This window comes from Vanacampus margaritifer, chromosome 17 (genome assembly GCF_051991255.1).
Source record: "Vanacampus margaritifer isolate UIUO_Vmar chromosome 17, RoL_Vmar_1.0, whole genome shotgun sequence".
Classification (NCBI taxonomy): domain Eukaryota; kingdom Metazoa; phylum Chordata; class Actinopteri; order Syngnathiformes; family Syngnathidae; genus Vanacampus; species Vanacampus margaritifer.
Window position 1 is genome coordinate 5,587,669 of NC_135448.1, and position 22,402 is coordinate 5,610,070.

The window sequence follows — 22,402 nt, forward strand, 5'->3', positions numbered from 1 at the left end:
GTCAACTAGGTGGAGAGTTGCCAGTCACGGCAATATGACCACCGCGGATTGTAGCTTGACAAAACAATACGCACCCGCTTCATATTAGCCAACCACTGTCTGCTTTATCATCTCTGACCTCTTGTAACCAAACAACCTCCACACGACAAATGCAGCCCTCACTTTAGGCACTAAAAATACACGAGGAATATATATGGTAGAAGGTGCACATCTCTTATTAGAAAGGATAAGAAGTAAGGCTAAATAAAAAATGTTAAATTTACATCTTTCCCATTTGCAGTCATGTCACACTGTTGGGACGGATCCATTATGTTTAAACGTGTTGCTAATCCAGCTCTGAACAGGCTTTCACTAACAAATCAGTCCCGAAATTATGTCAGTACACGTCCTTCAAAAATAAAATGAATCCATTGTCTTCTCAAAGACCACTTTTTCCAGATCATTGTTTTCCCTCTCTACGGAGCATTTGCAAGCAGGGGGAAAAAAAGAAAGGCACAGCCACCTTCTCGAACTTCAGTGGCCGTGACAAACCTTTACCAGAGGTGGTGCCGCTAACCCGAGGGGGCTGAGTCGCATGTACTTCGGTGTCTTTTTGACACTAAGACACGGAAGTTTAATCTGCCCGTTTGAAGCACACATTTTAGAAAGGAGGAGAAAGCTAAAAAAGTCACGGACTGACTTTTTTCATATCTGGTTGGATTGTAGACAGGCCGGGGATGCATATTATTGATAGAAAACCCCACTAAAGTGCATTTTCATACTATGGGACATTTAAGTTGGAGATTGCTAGTTTGGAAACAGCCCCTTACCTTCTGGCGCCTGCTGTTTTTACCAAGTTCATCAAATCTCAGACTTTGCTGGAATTCACAGCGCACGACCTATATCATTATGTAGTCAATGCCGTATATCTCCTTCTTACACCGGGGCTGATTTAAAAGCTTGTCACTGGCGGTCTCTGGGACGAGATGCTACGCTCACACCCGGGGGACAATATACCTCGTAATGCAAAGCAAAGGTAAAACTTATCATGCTAACCGACTTATTTGTACACATTCCGTTCGATATTGAAACGCTATGATGATGTTATGGTATTATGTTGACTAGCATGGAACAAATGAGTATCGTAGTGGCAAGCTATGCAGTAATTTCATGATTATGACTCCGAAAGATTGAGCTCCAGAGTGAAAAACTCCAAGCACAAAGACCAAATCGCCATGTGTGCAGTTGGGAGTGGACGCTAAATATCTGGCTCGTTAATGTGATTTGAGACACCTCTGTTACAATCTCTGTCAGAGTGTATGTTTGCTAGTAAAATATATGAACATTGATCTACTAACCTCGTAAAAGATGATCGCTGCAAATTCGCAAATACTTTTGAGGGCTGCCTCTCGAGTCGGGCCAATGACGTATTTTATCTTCATCAGTAGCTATGCGATAAAAAGCTACATTTGGTTTATAGCCTTTTGTGTCTATTAGTACAACCGACCGCACAAGCAAGATATGACCATTTTAGAAGATAATCAATTAGATGCAGGACTATACGCCAGAGGTCCCCAACCCTGGTCCTCAGGGACCAGTATCCAGCCTGTTTTCCATGCCTCCCACAGCCAACACAGGTGATTCATATCATCAGCTAATCAGCAATCTCTGGAGAAGGCTGATAACGATCTCCACCTGTGTTGGCTGTGGGAGACATGGAAAACAGGCTGGATACCGGTCCCTGAGGATCAGGGTTGAGGACCACTGCTATACGCTATACGAGATTCAATGGATCTGTACGAGGCAAGTGGTTCTTTTGCTGTCCACCGTCTGGGAGGGGTTCGTTCCTATGAAGGCTGTGAAGTCATGTGCAAATGGTCTATAGTAATGCTTAAAATTACAGGAATGTGCTGTTATTAGTTGTTTTTAATGACATTATTTTATGGAAAGAGGTTGTATAATAGTTTGTGTTTGATGTAATATAAATAATACAAAAAATAACTAATTTTTCAAAATGTCAAAAAACTGTTGAAAAACAAAAGATATTGGGTTTAAAATTGCAACAATGTACTGTTATGGTAATTCATTTGTATAGTGCTTTTCCACTTTACGAGGCTTTCAAACCTATTTACATTTTGACTACTCATTCAGCTTCTGATGACAGCCTCAGGTGTTCACTGTTCAGTATCTTGCTCAAGGACACAGCAGAGATTGCATCCTTAAATAGATACTTGACACTGAGTTATTTTCAGCAGTGAAAAGTTAATATTTTGTCCAGAATTAATTTGATGACTTCATTATTTTTAATGTACTATTAATACCTTTAAAAACAAATTTTGCCACTTGCTGTCGACTGAAGATGACATCACCTGTGCTGAGGAAGTAGGTAACGACCAATCATGGCTCACCTGTTTTCTGGGTTTGGTCCGTAATCTGATCCATGATTGGTCGTTACCTACTTCTTTAGCACAGGTGATGTCATCTTCAGTCGACAGCAAGTGGAAAATTAGATTTTAAAGGTATTAATTGTACATGAAAAATAATGAGGTTATCACATTAATTATACACAAAATATTAACTTTTTACTACTGAAAATAGCTCAATGAGCCTTTAAATTCAGATCCAATTCTTTGCTTTACATACTATTCACCCTCTCAAGCTCTCCCCTATCCTATATCTCTTTAGATGTCCTTTCAATGACAAGGAATGTTACTATTGAGGACATTACAGTAATTGTAGTTATTTTCAATAAAAACATTAGTCAATTAACAAAGAATTTATTGTAAAATTAAAATTTTCAAAATATTATTACCTCTTCTTTTTTTAGTTTTTAAGTTGCATTTTACAATTTATTCCAGGGGTGTCAAACATACTGCCCGCGGGCCGGATCAGGCCCACAAAGGGGTTTAATCCGGCCCGCAAGATGATTTTGTAAAGTAAAAAAAACAAATTTTTTAAGAGTAATGCCGGACGAATTAATCAGCCGGCCACAAGCAAAGCATATAAATTCGTAATTTCACAAGCAATCCTCAGATGAGCAATGCAACTTGTACACGGAATTGCTCTGGATGTCGTTATTTTACATGCAATTTAAAGTTAGTTTGTTTAAAAAAAAAAAAAAAAAAAACATAGACCAACATAAATCAAACACAAACATTCTGACTAAGAGACACATTCAACTACACACATGAAAAGGATTAACGTCCTTATAACTTCATTAACGATACCACACAATGCATTCTGTGAACAATATACAGGTATATGCAGGTATTATTTTTTGGGACAATATAATTACAGTTGCACCTAGCAATTTAGGGCTGGCCCACAAATAGCAAAAAAATCTGCGTATAATTGATGGCTTTTTTTTTTCATTATATACAATGATTTTACCGATCTGACCCATTTGGTTATATATTTTCCCCCATGTGGCCCCTGGGCTAATATGAGTTTGACCCCCTAGTTTATTCCCTTAAATAACAGACAAATATTTGCGAAATTAACTCTTTGACTGCCAGACGTTTTCAGAAAAGACGATTTAAGCATTTTGACTGATCTTTCAAGGTCCACAGAAAATGTTGTGTTTGGACTATGGAAACACACATACTACCAAATGAAAGATTGGACTCTCATCTTTCATCAGAAAAAAACAAAAAGTTTGTTTCTACCCTTATTCCGTTCTTCAGTAATCAACAATAAAAAATGGTTAGTTAAACCGAAATGCTCTGTTTTGAAAAAAAAACCGGAGAAAACAAGCTTTTTGTGAAACGATGTTATTTCATGCACTCTAGTGAATTGTACACTTCTTTTTGTCCATGAATGATGCCACAAACACCTAAACAGTGCTTTACTTCTGTAAAACGCTTTCACCAACAATGAAAAAGTGTTTTTAGTTTGCAAAATACGTTTATTTCCATTCAACAGTGTAACAATTTGACAAAACAATTTCGCAAACTATTTACAAATGTGTGAAACCGTGGTACTATTAACAATTATGTGGATGTTTCAAATACAGTTTTTCTTTTTGTAACACTCCCCTGCGTGCAAGGAGACGGAGCAGGATTTGCACAACAGATTCGTTTCACTGCGATTGTCCGTTTCGCGTGCAGACGTTACACTTTCTTGACGGCCTTTTTTTCCGGGGAATAGCAAGTAGCAGACTGTACCCACTCCTTCGATGAATATGCATTGGACTCGGGGCACTCTTCGTCGTCCGATTGAACGTCCGCCTGAGCGTGCTCGGTTGTGCTCCGCGTTTTCCGGTGTTAGCATCGCTAGCCGGTGAGGCTTTATGACGTGGTCATAGCCGCCGCGTCAACGCTTCCAACTTCGGCGTCAACGCTTCCAACTTCAGCGTCAACCTCGGAGCCACCATCATCATCATCGTCGTCATCACTGTGCTCTTTAGCATTGGTCGATGAGCTGCTTGCAACCGGTCGCCATTGTTCGCTTCCTCAGCCATCTAGCTCCGCCTCACGTCTTCTACTGCCGCGTCAACGCTTCTAACCTCGGAGTCACCATCATCATCATCGATGATGATCATCGTCGTCATCAATGTGCTCTTTAGCATTGGTCGATGCTTTTCATCTTTGAAAAAAATGCTCAAGCGTGAGCTGCTTGCAACCGGTCGCCATTTTCGCTTCCCATCCCCAGCCATTGTCCCCTCTAGCTCCGCCTCACGTCTTCTACTGACGCCTACCCAATCTTGTCAAAAGAGAGTCATCGCTGCCATCTAGGGGCCAAAAATAGTCATTAGGCTAACTAGATCTGCTTGAAACTTTCACCACAGCTGGCCAAGGCTTTCCTCCACCCGTTTCCCCCCAAAAAAAAAAAAAAATTGGAGAACGTCTTTTAACGTCCTTGGCGGCCCTCCGTAGGTTTTTACTAAACGTCATTTAACGTCCTTGGCAGTAAAAGTTAAGATTAATTTGTGAAAATATTTTACAATTTTTCTCCATAGGTTTGGCATATTTCTTGAAACTGAGATGACATTTTCAAAATACCATGGACAAATCCCTAAACTACCTTACATTTGGTCTTAACTGAATGAAATTTCAAATTTGCTTTCATCAAATTGTCTCAATTGCCTCAGTGGATCTGTGCTAATGGTTGACTACATTTAGCCTACAATTAGCACAATCTCCCCACATTTTGCACATTTTCCAAATGAATAGATCTTGCTGATGAAGCTGGATTAGTTGTCTAATGGCTATCCTCTCCAAAACATGTCAGCAGGATTTCAGTGTGTAAATCGTAATATGCTAAATCATCTATTCAATTGTCAAAATTAGTCCAGCATATCACAGGGGATCAGTGTAGAGCAGAGGTGGGCATCGAGGACCGGAGTCCTGCAGGTTTTGCATTTTGCCCTTCTCCCTTTTTTTTTCTTTTTTTTTTGTTTCTGGGGAGCTCAGTATTGTTCATTCGGTAATTTTACCGATTTGACATGTCATCATCATTGCTCTCTTTTTAAAAAAAAAATAAAAATAAATTTTTATTTTGTATGTGGTTGAGTATGTGCATGTGCGTGTGCGTGCGTGTGTGTGTGCGTGAGTGTGTATTCATTAGTCCACCTAAAACCTATTAAAAATCCCATACCGTTCAACTAAACCGAATACTAGTCGTGAGGTTGTCAGGAGACCCGAGGAAGGATCAAAGAAAAGAAAGTGAAATCCAGCATCGACCAGACATTACCTACTACCCACCAGGTTACCAACCAGAGTCTTTCACCAACCCCTGAAACATCTAAATTCCAACAAATTAGGGAGACCTCAAGAGACTAAAGGAGAGACTGAGGAAAGGAAGGAAGGACAGATGAAGCAGAGTGAGATCCACAGACACCAGCCTCCACCGATTCAACGACCAGAGGAAGAAGCAGATTGTGTTTGAGTTTCGATAGATGCTGGTGTGGTGGATCTGGCATGCATGAAAATCTCCACCAAAGAGGGGAGCTGTCGACCCCTGCCAGGACAGAGCAAGCGCAACACCTCAGTGCCCCCCAGGCCACGGCAGCGCCAAGGGACAACCCCCGGGCCCCGCAGGGGCTACCGGCCGGAGAGCAAACCCAGGAGCCAGGAGCGCCCCTCACCCCAACACGGCCCGCGCCCCCAACCCAACGCAGCAGACGGGGCACGGCAGGCCCACCAGGCACCCCACCGGTCCACAGTCCCCGCTCCCCCCACGTCACTCCAGCGTTCTTAGTGAAAGCTAACCCTGTTACTGAGTTCGCCAGCTCGTCGACTGGCGAACTCTACCCCTACACCTTGAATGTGACCCCACCCAGTGTATATACAAGTGTGTGCGTGTAATGCATTAAAATTGGGAGCAGGTGAGCCGGAGCAGAGGGAAATTATATCCCCACGCTCCGATCCACCTACCTCCCAGTCATGTCAGTGAGTGTATGTGGTGCATTAAAAAAATAAATAGGGGGGGCACGGTGGCGCGGCGGGGACACGGACAGGGGATCGCAGCACTGCTCTATACTGTGGCCTGCCCCAACCGATGGCACCCCACCCGTTACAGCGTTACAGTAGTTGGTTCTTCATTTACGCTGTGTGCGAGATATGATTTTAGTTATTAGTTTTTAGTTTTTCATAAATATACAGAATTTGGCTTACACTTTCTTTTGTTGCACTCTAATGTGTAAGTAACTGTGAATAAAAACTGTTGCAATTTCTTTGACTGTGAGTGGAGTATGTCAAACCACAAACTTTGAATACTGCTCTTGTAAAATCCCCCCATCAGTTTTATAAATAATTGTATTTTGATAGCTGTTGTGAGAAAACATCTAATGATTTTGACTTGTGAATGTCACAGAATGCCAAAGGGACGACGCATTTTGGGGGCACTGACTACTTGTATGACATAGAAATTTGATTTTGACACATAGATGAGCGGTTTTGAGAGAGATATGAGCTTTTGCAGATGATCCAAAGAGTTGTGCAAAATCATCCAAGTTCTTTTTGGCAAAAGAACTAAGTGAATGCAGAGGAGCCATAGCAATTGAGAAAGATCTTTGCAGTTGTGACTGTACCGACTCTTTGTTTGGATAGATATATGCTTTTGCTAATGAACTGATAGGTTGTGCCAAATGAGCGTGCAGTTTTGAAAATGTCATCTCAGTTTCAAGAAATGTGCCAAACCTATGGAGAAAAACTGTAACAACAAATACCTGTATATGTATTTCTAGCATGTTTTTTGGGGGGGTAAAAGAACAGAAATATTGTGTGTTCACAGTTAAAGCAATTTCATGTTATTTTCCAATCCAACATACCTTGTAACAAATAAATGTAGTTCAAATTTTCAAAAATCAAAAATCCAAAGCACTGTGCAGCAGTTGATGACTTCCTAATGACTGACCTGCAGTCGTCCATCAAGCGTCCTCTGAATGGTGACACATTTACTTGGATGGACGCCATTGGTGGTGATAGCCGTGATGAGCGAGTCCAACTCATCCTTCTTCTCCTTCAGCTTCTTGACCAGGCTCTCAATGGCCCGCTTAGCAAAGCCCTCGTTCTCCCCGCCCTGCCGATGGCACATGAGGCTGTGGACGATGCTGAGGCAGGCATCATTGCTACTCGGAGGGTTCACTGACATGATGCTGCTGCAAAGACACAAAACAAATACATGATTATCTCTTTGACTGCCAAGCGTTTTCAGAAAAGGGATGCCGTGGGTGCCAGCTGATTTAAGCATTTTGACTGATTTTTCAAGGTCCACAGAAAATGTTGTGCTTGGACTATGGAAACACACATACTACCAAATGAAAGATTGAACTCTCATCTTTCATCAGAAAAAACAGTTTGTTTCTACCTTATTCCGTTCTTCAGTAATCAATAATAGAAAATGGTTAGTTTCACCCAAATGCTCTGTTTTGAAACAAAGTACGGAGAAATCAAGCTTTTTGTGAAACGATATATGCACTCTACTGAATTTTACACTTTTTTTTCCATGAATGATGCCACAAACACCTTAACAGTGCTTTACTTCTGTAAAACACTACCACCAACAATGAAAAAGTGTTTTTTGATAGCAAAATACGTTTATTTACATTCAACAGTGTAACAATTTGACAAAACAATTTGGCAAACTATTTACAAATGTGTGCAATTGGGTACTAATTACAAATGTATGGATGTTTCAACTCCAGTTTTTCTTTTTGTGACACTCCCGTGCGTGCAAGGGACGCAGCATGATTTGCACAACAGATTAGTTTCACTGCGATTGCCCCTTCGCGTGCAGACGCTACACTTTCTTGCCGGCTTTTTTTTCCGGGGAATAGCAAGTATATACTGCAGTGTGTGTTTGGCCATGTTGCCATCAAGTCTACTCTCAGGATCATGATACGATGACATTACGGTGGTGTTACGTATTGGCTTCCTCATGTCCTTCAGTTCCTATACCGGGTGGTAGATGTTCTGATCCATCTTATCCACTCAATTCATGGTGGCATTGTAGTCCATAACCAGTGTCTTCTCCGTGATCAGACCGTATCCGTATCCACTCCTCTGATGAATATGCATTGGACTCGGGGTACTCTTCGTCGTCCGATTGAACGTCCGCCTGTGCAGAAGTGCTCGGTTGTGCTCCGCATTTTCCGGCGTTAGCATCGCTAGCCGGTGAGGCTTTATGACGTGATCATAGCCGCCGCGTCAACGCTTCCAACTTTGGCGTCAACCTCGGAGTCACCATCATCATCATTGTCGTCATCAATGTGCTCATTAGCATTGGCCGATGCTTTTCGCCTTTGAAAAAAATGCTCAAGCGTGAGCTGCTTGCAAAGGGTTGCCATTTTCGCTTCCTCAGCCATTCTCCCCTCAACACCTCACCGCCTCACGTCTTCTACTGACGCCTACCTAATCTTGTCCAAAGAGAGTCATCGCTGCCATCTAATGCCCAAAAATAGTCATTATACTAACTAGATCTGCTTGATACTTTCAGCACAGCTGGCCAAGGCTTTCCTCCACCCGTTTCCCCCCCCCAAAAAAAACAAAAACACAGTGAACGTCTTTTAACGTCTTTGGCAGTCCTCCGTAGGATTTTACTAAACGTTATTTAACGTTTTTGGCAGTCAAAGAGTTAAGGAGGACCAAAACTGCTAAAATTAATAAATGGCTAAATAAATAAAAGTGAAAATAAAAACGGATATAAAAAATATAATTCAAAAATTAAACACCAAAAAATTTAAATAGAAATAATGGAAATTAAAACAACAATATATATACCTATATATACCTAAATAAATCAAGTAAAAATGAATACGAAAATAAAAACAAGTTTCAAAAAATAAATATAAAAATAAAGGCTCATTTGAATAACATTTCGATCTGACAGAGCGTCTGCAGCATGAAATAAATAAAATGTGAGAAGAGAGTGTTTTTATTCATTGATTGATATTTAATTCTATTCATATATTTATTTCGACATTTATTTTTATATTTATTTTTAGAATCTCGTTATTTATTTATTTTTTTACTTTTATTTATTTATTCATTTAGGGATCGATCGATCGATCGATCGATCGATAGATAGATAGATAGATAGATAGATAGATAGATAGATAGATAGATAGATAGATAGATAGATAGATAGATAGATAGATAGATAGATAGATAGATAGATAGATAGATAGATAGATAGATAGTGTCATGTTTGGTCTTGTTGAGTTTAATCCTGCCCTTTCTCGTGTCAACCTATTAGTGCCCTCAGCCACTTGTCTTGCCCCAGGTGTGTCTTTAGTGTGTGTGTTGTGTCGTTAGTGTGTGTATTTAGTCTCCTGTCTCCCCTCTGTCTGGGTTGGATCATTCTGTCACGATGGGGGTGGAGGACCCAAATATAGGGAGGCAGGAGAACCACGGCAGGGATGCATGTGATACTGAAAACAATTTATACAACAAAAACACTAACAAGGGAACTGGGTAAAACTCTAAATAAACAAAACCAACAAAGTTCTGAAAATACCAAAAATCTAATCTAACAACAAAACACAAGAGTGATGACAGCGACAATGATCCAACCCAGACTGAATAAAACCTGGAAACTAAATACAAGCCAACTGACGAGACAACGAGAGACACCTGGACAGGACACAAGTGGCTGGGGGAGATTATTGGACGACAAGGGAACAGGATGACAAGTACAGGTACAAGCAACCCAACCAGCAAGACAGGACCCAAAGCCAAAACAACAAACCCAAGCATGACAGACACAAATCACGATAGATAGATAGATAGATAGATAGATAGATAGATAGATAGATAGATAGATAGATAGATAGATAGATAGATAGATAGATAGATAGATAGATAGATAGATAGATAGATAGATAGATAGGTTACTTTTATTCATTTATTTAGTCATTTATTTATTTTTAGTTTTGGTCCTCCATACCATGATATGGTAAAAAGCACGTTGGACAAATGGACCCTTTTTACTCTATCTGTTCTATTCAATCTCAAAATGTGTGAAAGCCTTGAGATTTGAATGTGCTCTGCAGTGTACTTTTCTTTGCACACCCGGTGCAGACAAATTTGTTGGTAACCTTCAGCTTAAGAAAGAAAAACCCACAATGGTTACTGAAATAACTGACGAGACTGGAATATGTTAAAATGCATATTGACAAGTCACAAAGCTGTTCACAGAAAGTTCAATTTACATACAAACAGTGTTCATTTTGACAAGATTAATCTTTTGACTAAAATCAATTAAAGTTGTAGTCATAATTTAGTCATCTGATTGTATTTGATTTTTAATTCAATTTTATCCATCCATCCATTTTCTTAACCGCTTGTCCTCACAAGGGTCACTGGAGCCTATCCCAGCTGCCTTAGGGCAGTAGGCAGGGTACACCCTGAACTGGTTGCCAGCCAATCGCAGGGCACACAGAGAAGAACAACCATCCACACTCACAATCACACTTATGGACAATTTGGAATGTTTAATTAACCTGCCATGTATGTCTTTGGAAATGTGGAAGGAAACCGGAATACCCAGAGAAAACCCACGCAAGCACGGGGCGAACATGCAAACTCCACACAGGAAGGCCGGAGCCCGGACTCGATCTCACGTCCTCTGCACTGGGAAGCAAACGTGCTAACCAGTCAACCACCGTTCCGCCTAATTCAATTTTAGCCGAAGAAAATAAAGAGCAATTTTAGTCAACTAAATTGATAATTTAGTTGATGTTTTCCTTCAGCATACATTTAAACTTTTATACAGAAAATTACACCACACCTATTTGTAACTGTAGTTTAACACGCAATGCAAGACACATTTTAAACAACAGTGTCTTTTTTAAACTTTGTTTCAATGAAACATGTTGAACTGACAATAATATGCCATCAAGTGTATAATTGACATTAATCTTACAGCTGTACAATTAATGTAAATATGTTTGAACATTAAATAAAGTGCAGTGAACAGTTTCTGACTGGTTCCTTTCTCCCACAAGCGTTTCATTCTTGCTTCTGATTGGATTTTGTGAATATTCGTCACCGTGTTGGTTTCGTTTTAGTCATTTACAAACTTGTCAGTCAATTTCAGTTATTGTCACCATCTCAATGAATGGCTTCTATTTTAGTTTTCATTTCATTGAAATGATCACTCCACACAAATGAAGCATACATCCCACACATGGTGCCTTATGTGAAGGGAAAATTGTTTCACAAACTTTATATTGGCCCAATTTTTATTTAACTTACCGTGTATAAAATGTACCCGTGTATAATATGGTACCCCGATTTGCTGGTTTCCTTTATCATCTGGTCACATTTGTCCAAGTGCATGTTTTTAATGCCCCCATAACACTTACTTACTTACTCTTACTGTACATAAAACATGATGGTTGCCCTCTTTTTTTTTTTTACTGTTTAAGACAATCTTGGTGGTTTAATCTACACTCAGTCCAGTGCGTCAAATAAATTCTAAAATGTTTTCATGTACCCCATGCAATGGGCTCACATACTAGTGAATGTTGTTTGGCGCATTGAATGAGTATTTCTATGGATGTTTGAGATGTCCTACTCTGTGAGTGGTCTGTGAACGCACCTCAAAGTCAAGTACCGAACGCGGAAAGTGAGAACAGTGAGGGCAGCTATTGTTTGTTGAATGCACTTTTTACAAAGCCTTGTTTATAAAACTGAAAATCAAAGTTTACAGACGGTCGGAGTGTGCTTGGTGCATGTTTCCGATCGCGCCCCACATCAGCACAACACAGGACTAGCAAGCAATATCTGTGTGTGCTCTTCATGACTTGCTGGTATTTTTTGTCCGCTATTTAGCATAGCAGCTTCTTTTGTTGTCAATAAACACAGTTCACTGACTCGTTCCTGTGATCCTTCGATGACGTCGCTACAATAGGGTAACAGGTGTTAATACAGTGGCGCCCATGATGCTCTTTGAGTCACGGTGAGCAAGTATAATCTTATATAATGTAAATTTGTAACATTAGACATTAACTCATTCACTCCCAGCCATTTTCACTGAAGCAACCTTCTTCCCTCCCGGTTGTTTTACTAGATTTTGCGAGCACCACAGAATATTGTGTTTGATTGCTATAAAAACATGGAACCTACCAAAAGAAAGATTAGAGTCTCTTCGTTCATCAACAAAAAATATATATTTGTATCTGTTTCCATTTTGCAGCAATTAGCAATAGAATATAGCAGAATAAATCTTATAGAATATATAGAATATAAGTCTCATCATTATTCACAAACCTGTTGAAAGCACTGGAAAAAAGATTTTGTTGCAACAGGGCCCTGGCTGATCTCTTATACTCTGCTGCCGCCTGCTGGCCGTTTTTTGTAATAACTACCATTGATTTAAGCGAACTCTTCATGTCAGAAGCTGTATCAAAGCCTTCTGTATGCTCTAGCATAAAAAAAATAATAATAAAAAATTATAAATATATTTTTGGAAGTGCAGGACAAAGTATTAAAGTATTAAACTTTTTTTTTATTTTTTACAACCGCTACGTCATAACAAATTTTTGTTTCATATAAACTACAGTATCCTGTGTATAATACTCCCCCCCATGATTTGGGATCATATTTTTTAGGGGGGAAATGCGTATTATTCACATGATTCACACGGTTTTTTTTCTCTATTTAAGCGCGACGTGCAACTATAACAAAACAGTGGTTTACAATAATAGTAGTAAACAGAGCTGGGCACTTCCGTTAATCATCCATTCCCGTCGATGACAATGCGACCTTTTGCTTCTGCATATTCAGCGAATGTTTTATGACGCCTCGCAAAAATACACGGAATGAGACCATCTGTATGGATGTAAACCTGCTTCAGTCGGTGCTCAGTCCATGTATTTTTATGAGGCTTCGCGTTATTCTGCACTCGCCGAAGTGACGATTAACCGAAGTGCCTAACTCTAGGGCTGGGTATCAAGTTTAATTTCCTGAACCAATTAGATTTTCATTCACAAGAGTTCATTTTGATTCGATTCACTTCAGTTCAATCCATCCATCCATCCATCCATTTTCTTGGCCGCTTTTTCCTCACAAGGGTCGCGGGGGTGCTGGAGCCTATCCCAGCTGGCTTCGGGCAGTAGGCGGGGTACACCCTGAACTGGTTGCCAGCCAATCGCAGGGCACACAGAGATGAACAATCATCCACACTCACAATCACACCTAGGGACAATTTGGAGTGTTCAATTAACCTGCCATGCATGTTTTTGGAATGTGGGAGGAAACCGGAGTACCCGGTGAAAACCCACGCAAGCACGGGGAGAACATGCAAACTCCACCCAGGAAGGCCGAAGCCCGGACTCGATCTCACGTCCTCTGCACTGGGAAGCGGACGTGCTAACCAGTCAGCTCAGTTCAATCCGATATCGATTAAATATGGAACATCAATTCTTCTTGAACAGGGTTTTTCTTGGCTCAACTTGAGGCAGAGGTGGTACCATCCTGACATAATGGGCGACTACCAATACCAGATATCGGCGGTGACCGATACCATTATCGGTTGCCCTCCTGCAGCCGTTTTACGATCAGGAACTAGAAATTATTAATTATATGAATTGCCATTAATTTCATGCAATGTTAAGGGAAATTATATATTGAGGCATAAAGGTCTTCTTTAAAATCATCTGTCATTTTTGGGTGGGGAATTTTATTTACTAGTGGTATCGGTAACAGGTATCAGTATCGGTGACTACGCAAGATTTGTGTATCAGTAGGAAAAACAAGTGGTATCGAACATTCTTAACCTGACCATGCGCCATGACGTGCATTCTGTAAATTAACTGACTGGTGTTAATTTTTTGCAGCCAACATATAATACTACCATGTTCCAATAATAATAATAATGATTAGAGCTGGGTATTGATTCAGATTTCCAAAATGTATTTGACTTGATTCAGAAGGGCCCGATTAGATGCGATTCACGATTCATATTGATTTTTGATTCAGTTAAGGATTTCATGCCGTACCAATTTTACTTTTATATGGAAGACATTCTCAGAAGTACCAATGCCGCAAATAGTAGAAACTCTTATTTGGTGCATTAGCATGAAAAAAAAGGAATTACATTTAAAAAAAAAACAATTTTTAATGCAGTTACATGAATCATGTATGTTTTATTGAACATGACCTAATCAAAACAATAAATAATAATTGAAATTTATTACAACCACAGCACTATGTAAATAAAGTGGAAAAACACTGGGCTCCTCTTGGGGTAGGCTACTCTGAATAACAGAAAGGCACATTTGCATTTGGTGGCCATATTCAAAAGTATCGAGTCATCGTTTTATGAATCGATATTGGGCTATGAAAAGGAATATCGATTCGATATATCGATTTTTTAAACCCAGGCCTAATAATGATGATAATGATGATGATATTCATGATAATAATAATAATAATAATAATAATAATAATAATAATAATAATAATAATAATAATAATAATAATAATAATAATAACAATAATAAACAGCCAGCCAGCATCATGTTAAATATGCACAATATATATATACAAACTACAAACATTTTGCATTTCCACCGTGGATGAAATATTGCTCTCATGACACTACAGACACGCGAAGCTCACCGCGAGTGGAACACACCAGCAGTCTCATTCATTTTGGCCGCGAAGAGACAACGGCTAGTCGTCCTCACTCACCGGGCAGCTGAAGGCTTCCTGCGGTCTCTAACGCTGCTATACCCGAAGATGGAGCCATGACCATCGGCCGGCCGAGCGGAGGCTCCGTGCTGCAACTTGGCTGGAGCATTGATTTAAGTGGATGGCTGGGTGTGCGTCGGCCGCAACCCGCGTTTTTTTTTGTTTGTTTTTACGACGATCATTCATGCAATTGTAAATATTGTTCAGCGATGTAGTATTAATTGTATTGTATATACTGTGTTTTTATGACTTTGGCGATGGCTGGAGCGCGCCACCTCCGCCTCAAAACCAGGAAATAGCCTTGTGCAACGGTTGCTTCGTGACCTTTTTCTTATTTGGTACAATAAAGTTTTTTTATTTTTTTTCAAAAGCAGTTTCTTCTTTGGTTTTTGCTTTAAGTCTTTCTGGTGCACTGCTGTTGATATAGCGCCTCCATAATTGCACAATGTAAAGGTAAAATAACAAGGTAAAATAAGTTGCTCCCAAACTGGAGCGCTGTGGCTGTGTTGAGCGATATCAGCAAATTAGGTGGTGGCGGCCGCCTCCCAATTTTCTACATAGGAAAAACCCTGTTAAATGTCAAGTACATAATAAAAACTCCACAAATATTAAGTGCCAAAGTGAATTTTGCAGAGGCAGTAACTGGTCAAATGATTTAGTTTATTAATGTAAGTAGTAACACGTGTTATAATGAATTAAGTGTTACACGAACATTGACATCAGCAAGGATGAGATGAAAATATTTTCATGATTCCAATTTAATAATTGTAAATACAAACTTAAAATATTCTGAATTGTCCTAAAGAGCAATAAGTCAGGTCTTTCATAAATGTAAGAAAATACTTTTAATTTATGTAAACAGTAAATTTCAAGAAAACAGTTAGATACAAAAATATATATACCGTATATAGTTTTAGTTTTAAGTACTAGTGGTATCGACACTTGGTATCATAACAATGACTACTCAAGAGTTGAGTACTTGTACTGGTATCAGTCTGAAAAAAAAATGGCATTGAACAACCCTATTTTTTAGGTATAAAATTTCTGCTTAGGAACACTGACACAAACAAGCCTTAGTCTTGCGTTTGTTTTGCTACTGTATTTCAGTGTTGGTCTTGAAGATGGTACTTTGAGAGCCAAGTCATATTTTTTTATTTTTAGGTGATACTTGGTGTAAACAGTTTGGCAACCGCTGGTCTGCTTCATTCACCTCTAAGAAACACACTGCTTATTTAAATACCACTGTTGACATGCTGTATATTACATTCAGACAAGATGCTGACTTATTTCCTGTTTAAGTTTATCTTGGTTCTACTGCTCCTCTAAAAAAAAAAAACGTTGACAAATGGTTTTCACGACAATGAACTCAACCATCATTCAAACAATGCACAAATCTTGAGTTTAGGTCTATAGTCAGCGATTTAGATGGCAAACTGAGATAAATTATGTGTTAAATGTCATTTTGGGTTAAGTCGTGTGCGGTAGTTATTATTGTGCCAGACGTGAACAAACCCAAACAAATCGCAGACTGATAAGAAGGACACCAAACATAATCATCAGCCAACTGCACATTCAAGACACCACTGAGCATGCTTGTATCAAAAAAACGTTGGCATGCTGGCAAAAACTAACGCAGCAGAACTATGGAGAAGGTTACATTCGCTCCCAGACAATTTCTAATTGCAAATGCGTTTTCCCTGTCAAAATTAAATCACATGAGTGAGTCACATGAACTCCTCCAAGTAAATGCTGAGCCTTCCTTTCCTTTATCTTGGTAAATATTTCAGTGAGCTGATTCAGGGTTCTACAAGGCCACATGCCCTTCCATAGTTCTATGGCAGTACACTGTAGTCTGGTCTCAATTAAAACCATTCCCAAACATTCTCATACTGATAATAAAACAGTCTTAACTTCAATGATGAATGAACAACATAACAAATGACATGAGTGAATAAATCAGTGGGGGAAAAAACTGACAATTTAGAAATACCATCACAAAAATAGCACCCTTTGAGTGTAATTACTTAAGTATTGGTACAAGTGCTTCTGTGATTTGATTTGTGTGCGATAAGAAAGCATAATTCAACCACTAATTGTGGGAATGCTGGAAGCATTCTCACATATGTTATTGAGATTCTTTATTCTTACTTATTACAGTATTTTATTATGCTCACTTTTTTGCCGTGCAATAACTTTACACCGTTCGAATTTCAACTTGCTTCAAAAATTCCCGCCTTCCAAGGTATTTATCGTCTGATTGATTCCACATTACATACAGTATGGGCACAATTTAACGTTAAATATCAAATTTTCCCCATTCATTTTCAGTGGGAAGTCCCACTTTCCCCGCCCACTTACGTACATAAAACTGACCATCATTACAAGCTGTTGTACGTATACTGCTCAGTGTCCAGTAACCAGGAGGTTCGAATCCCACCTCCGGCTGTACATTGCAAATCTATCCATGGCAATTACGCTATGGGATATAAATGTATCCCAACTGATTATTATAGTTCCACTTTTCCATGTGAATGAATGGAGGGTACTGCATCAATAGTGGCGCTATTGAGTGGTTTTTTTTCTTTTTGCATGTTTCCATTGGATATCATTAGTTCCACTTTCCATGTAAATGAATGGAGGGTACTTTCAGATAACACTTTTCCATATAAATTTCAACAATTCACGTCTCCCGGATTCAAGTGTTCTTTTTATTCATTTATCTTTCATCTACAATTAATACTTTGTAATTTTCACATAATTTATCTTTCAATTTGCTTCATAAGAATTCAGCTATTAGCATTCAGCTTCCAGCATTCCCACGCAATTTCTGCAGGAATTGCACATAGTCTAGTTGCTTTTTGGAATGCCGAAAAACATAATTTTCTGCCAAATGATGAATTCTAATTTATACACCTCTTCAATTTAAGATAATGGAAGTTGTTTGTTCATCCATTTTCTATAGCACATAAGCTCATGGGTGAGTTGCAGTCTATCATAACTGACTTATATCTGTTATTTATTTGAATCATGGAAATATGGGACCTTACAAATAGTACTGCTTTAAAAGTGATATGTAGCCTGACAGTTAAGAAATAAGATGCATGTACAATCAAATCGCATCATAGCCCTCAATCAAAACAACATGTGAGGTGACATGAGATTCCCCTGTCTTGTACTGTATTTCTTTAGAGGTATATGTTTCTGAAAATGTTGAATAAGGAATTATGTAACTACAGGCACGTTTAACTTGACATAAGTTTAAACACGTTATTAAATTAAAATGCTAAAAAACGCGTTTGTGGTCTTGCTTACCTGGTATTAAGTTGTTCAGCCAATGAGTGACCAGAAGGTTCACTGGGATCATGATGGCCCAGTTCTGAATCAGTCCCTGTTAATAAAGTGGATGGAGATGCATCGTTAAAAGATGCAAGAAAAGAATGCAAATTCTATTGGCATTGTTGCAATATAAAATATTCTTTGTATGTTCACATTTTGACATTTCACTTGCACTTTCACAGGCCAAAGTCAAGACCATTTCTGTATTCACAACAAAAATTATCTCAAGACTAGTCCACATGCAGGAGATCTAGAAGTGGTCATTTGTTCTGGAAGTTCAGAGCAACAAGGCTACAGCAACAAGTAAGGCAACAAGAAGAACAAGTAAAAACGATAGGGACAGAATGGCCACCAACTTAGGTGCATTTAGTCTGTATGTGAAGAGTTATGTCCCAAGCACATGCAATAATCTGACTCTTCACATTATTTATAAGGGATGTAACGATATCCAAATGTCACAATACTATATTATCACGACATTAAACTCACGATACGATAATTATTCCAATATTGTGGTGGTGTTGGCAATATATATTATTATATATAAAAAGCTCGTAATACTATATACAGGTGCTTGTCAAAAAAATTTAATATTCTCGAAAAATTTAATAATGTCCGTAATTCCATTCAAAAAATCTAACTTTCATGAATTATTGATTCAGGGCCCACAACATAACTTAAGTGATTTCAAGTATTGATTTGTTTATTTTTATATTATTTGGGCTTCCAGTATAGTAATAATAATGTATTACAAAATTAAAACAAGGAACACAAATACAGTACTATCAGGAGGAAAATGAGGGCCAACAGACCCAAAAATAAAGAGCTGACAGCAAGCATCAATAAAGCTGGGAAGTATGCATGGTGATTTCTTCACATAATTCAAATTTTTTTGACATCCTGTTTTCATTTTTGTTTGTTTTTTGTTTTTTTAGCTGGAAGCCCAAATAATGTAACAATTAACAAATACTGTAAATACTTGAAATCACTTAAGTTGTGGGCCCTGAATCTATAATCTATGAAAGTTTGACTTTTTAAATGGAATTGCGGAAATTACTCAACTTTTCGAAAATATTCAAATTTTTTGACGAGCACCTGTATATCAACCTCTGAGTTTTCTGCTATAAGTGGGTTTCATGTGACGTCACGACAAGCAGCCCAGCCCCAGATGGGGGCAGGAAGTAATTTGCCCATAGGAAAAAACTGAGAAAATGCTGTTTATGGCTGTACCAAGCGGTCTAATCGAGAAAAAATAAAAGCTACTTTCGCGTTTCGAAAGTAGTATTCCGAAAGAAGACGGCAGACCAGGATTAAAAACCTTCGTCTGAAATCCGGAGGAGCGGAGTCGGACACCGGTCGTATATGCAGTGAACACTTTGTGAAAGGTAAGGCTACAGTAATGAACCTACTTACATAGCTGAATAAAACTCTCAGCAGGCCGGTGTGATATTGTTGGAAACATAGCAACACCGTGACATTACTATATGGAGTTTGTTCTACAGCGTATGTGTCCATGCTAGGTGGCTGTGTCTTTGTTTTTAGCAATGCTAGCAACGTTAGCTATCACGGCGAGTGGTTCTTAAATTGAGGTCCTTCTTCCAGGAAGGCCACAGCATTTTGATAGAAATATATTACGGGTGTGCCCAAAAATCGATTCTCATAAGAATCGCGATTCTCATTTAGTACGATTCAGAATCGATTTTAAATGTCCCAAAATTGATTTTATTTAAATTATTTTATACTGTCTTACCTTTGTCTGTGTGTGCCTTTATTTGGAGCGCTGTTCATGTTGTACCTGATTTGGCCACTTAGGGGCAGTGTGGTTCCACGTGGTCTGATACACTGTTAAGTTGTAGCCACATTAGAGAGTAGAAGGAAAAAGTCACGATCAAGTTATTCCAATAAAAGTTGTTTTTTTGCAGTGTACTGCCGTTCTTTTGAGAGATAAAAGTGCCGCGAGTAGCACGCTAATTAGCATTAGCGAGTCAGACTGGAGTAAATCATTACGATTACTTGCACATCTATAGATTGAAGCAAAAATCATTGTCAATCAAATCATTTTGAAAATAAATAAATAAATAGTTAATCGAAAATCGATTCTGAATCGAATCGCAGACCCAAAAATCGGAAATGAATCGAATCGTGAGACATTCAACTGAGATCGCCCCGGCCATGAACCGACAGAGCTAGCCAGCTCACGTGCAGCTGCCTGATTGTAAATTTTGTGGATAAGACATTTTTATGAGTTACACCTGCTTTGGTGGTGGCACTGACTCTTTCCTTCGGCCTGCTTACCAAACTTTCGACAAGATACCCATTGTTAGGAGGTCTGTTAAATCATTTCTAACAAGCTAGTTATCATTTTTCCGAACCAGTGGGTCAATGCGCTTCGTACAACTTATCTTTGCAGAATGCCTCCAAGGTCCAACCAGATGGCTTTAGGAAGATTACATTTGTTCCAAACTTCCAACACAATGTGATAAACACAAGATAGCTCTCAATTTGACATACACAGCATCACTAAACCCACATATTCTTTTAAATTCGCATAGATACATCAGTAGCAAATTGAAATTAAATTTTCTGCGTTCAGTAGCTTTAATGCCTGTTTAAAGGGAACTAATGGAAAGGCGCTCCAGTTTTTGGTGGTAAATGTTATGGTAAATGTAAGAATTATATATAAGAAAGACAGGTTTATTCTTTATTTTGATTCATTGGTTTACCAACAACTAGAATGAAGGATGGATGTCTAATAGTTGAATAGGTATTGTGAAAAGAAGTGACTAGTTGGACCAAAGCAAAGTGATTTCACACCCATCATTCTTCTTAAAAGTGGGGTCTTTGGTTTTGTCCCGTTTGTGTTTGTAAACAACCAATTCAAAACTGACTCTTCTCAACATTGCGCCTGCCTTCAGCGACACGCCCCCCGCTCTGTGATTGGCTGGAGGGGTAAACATAGACTTTCCGCCCACAGACGTCCCTCTCATGACAAAACACAACAAAATGGCAAAATACAGGCTGAGGTGGTGGTGGATGATGACAAAATCACCACCACACATTAACAGAAGCCCAGTGGTGTTGATTGAAAAGGATTACATGTGTATACATCCAGTGTTTAAGAAGTGTTAATTTCTGAGTGAAAACTAAAGATCTCACCTTTAATGTATGTCAGCTTTTTACACTGATAGGAAGCCCACATTGTTTAGGCATTTGCAATTATTGCCGTTTAATGTTTGAAATGTCTGACAGTATTTGAATGCAGCTTGTGGCTCACTGAACGCTGTCAATGTTTACGCTCCCGTTAGTGGCTAGTTGCTAACGCCAGAAACTTGTGCCATATCATACAATGAATGATGATAATGACAGACTAAGTAACTAGCAGTTTCTTAGCATCTTTAGGACCCGACCGATATGCATTTTTTTAGGGCGATGTCGATACCGATTTTTGCCAGAAAAAAATACCCATTACCGATTAATCAGCCTATTATTTAAAAAAGATATACAGGGTGTCCATAAAGTCTCTTTACCATTTCAAAAAATTATTAAAAATGCAATTGATTAGATATTTTATTTACTGTATTCAGCGTTTATTAAAGTTTTTTTTACCTCTTTTAATACACTTCTACATGGGCACCATTAGTTGCACGAAGCACATCAAGACGTTACTCGATTTTTTGCCATATTCGCTGTAGCATAGCCTCATCAATTGTGGCAATGGCATCAGTAATCCTTTGCTTAAGGTCAGTAATGATAAACACTGTGTGTTTTTTTAAACACTGAATACAATAGAACAAATCTGAATAAAATATCTAATCAATTGCATTTTTAATAAATTTTTGAAATGGTGAAGAGACTTTATGGACACCCTGTATACATATACATATATAATATATATATATACATAAATAAATACATTTGTATTTAATTTGTTAATTATATTTTCACATTTA

The 22,402-nt window shown here is 38.7% G+C and overlaps 1 protein-coding gene across 3 annotated transcripts in view; it reads right to left on the minus strand.

The window, feature by feature from the left end:
• The window catches only part of smad10a (SMAD family member 10a), a 55,869-nt gene that overhangs the window by 24,257 nt on the left and 9,210 nt on the right, over positions 1-22,402 (minus strand). For all 3 annotated transcript variants that reach the window (XM_077548943.1, XM_077548945.1, XM_077548942.1), the window contains exons 2-3: positions 18,429-18,504; positions 7,336-7,579 (exon numbers count right to left, since the gene is read on the minus strand). In XM_077548943.1, coding sequence (XP_077405069.1) covers positions 7,336-7,572 — 237 coding nt within the window. In that variant the 5' untranslated portion in view covers positions 7,573-7,579; positions 18,429-18,504. The remainder of the gene's footprint in view (positions 1-7,335; positions 7,580-18,428; positions 18,505-22,402) is intronic.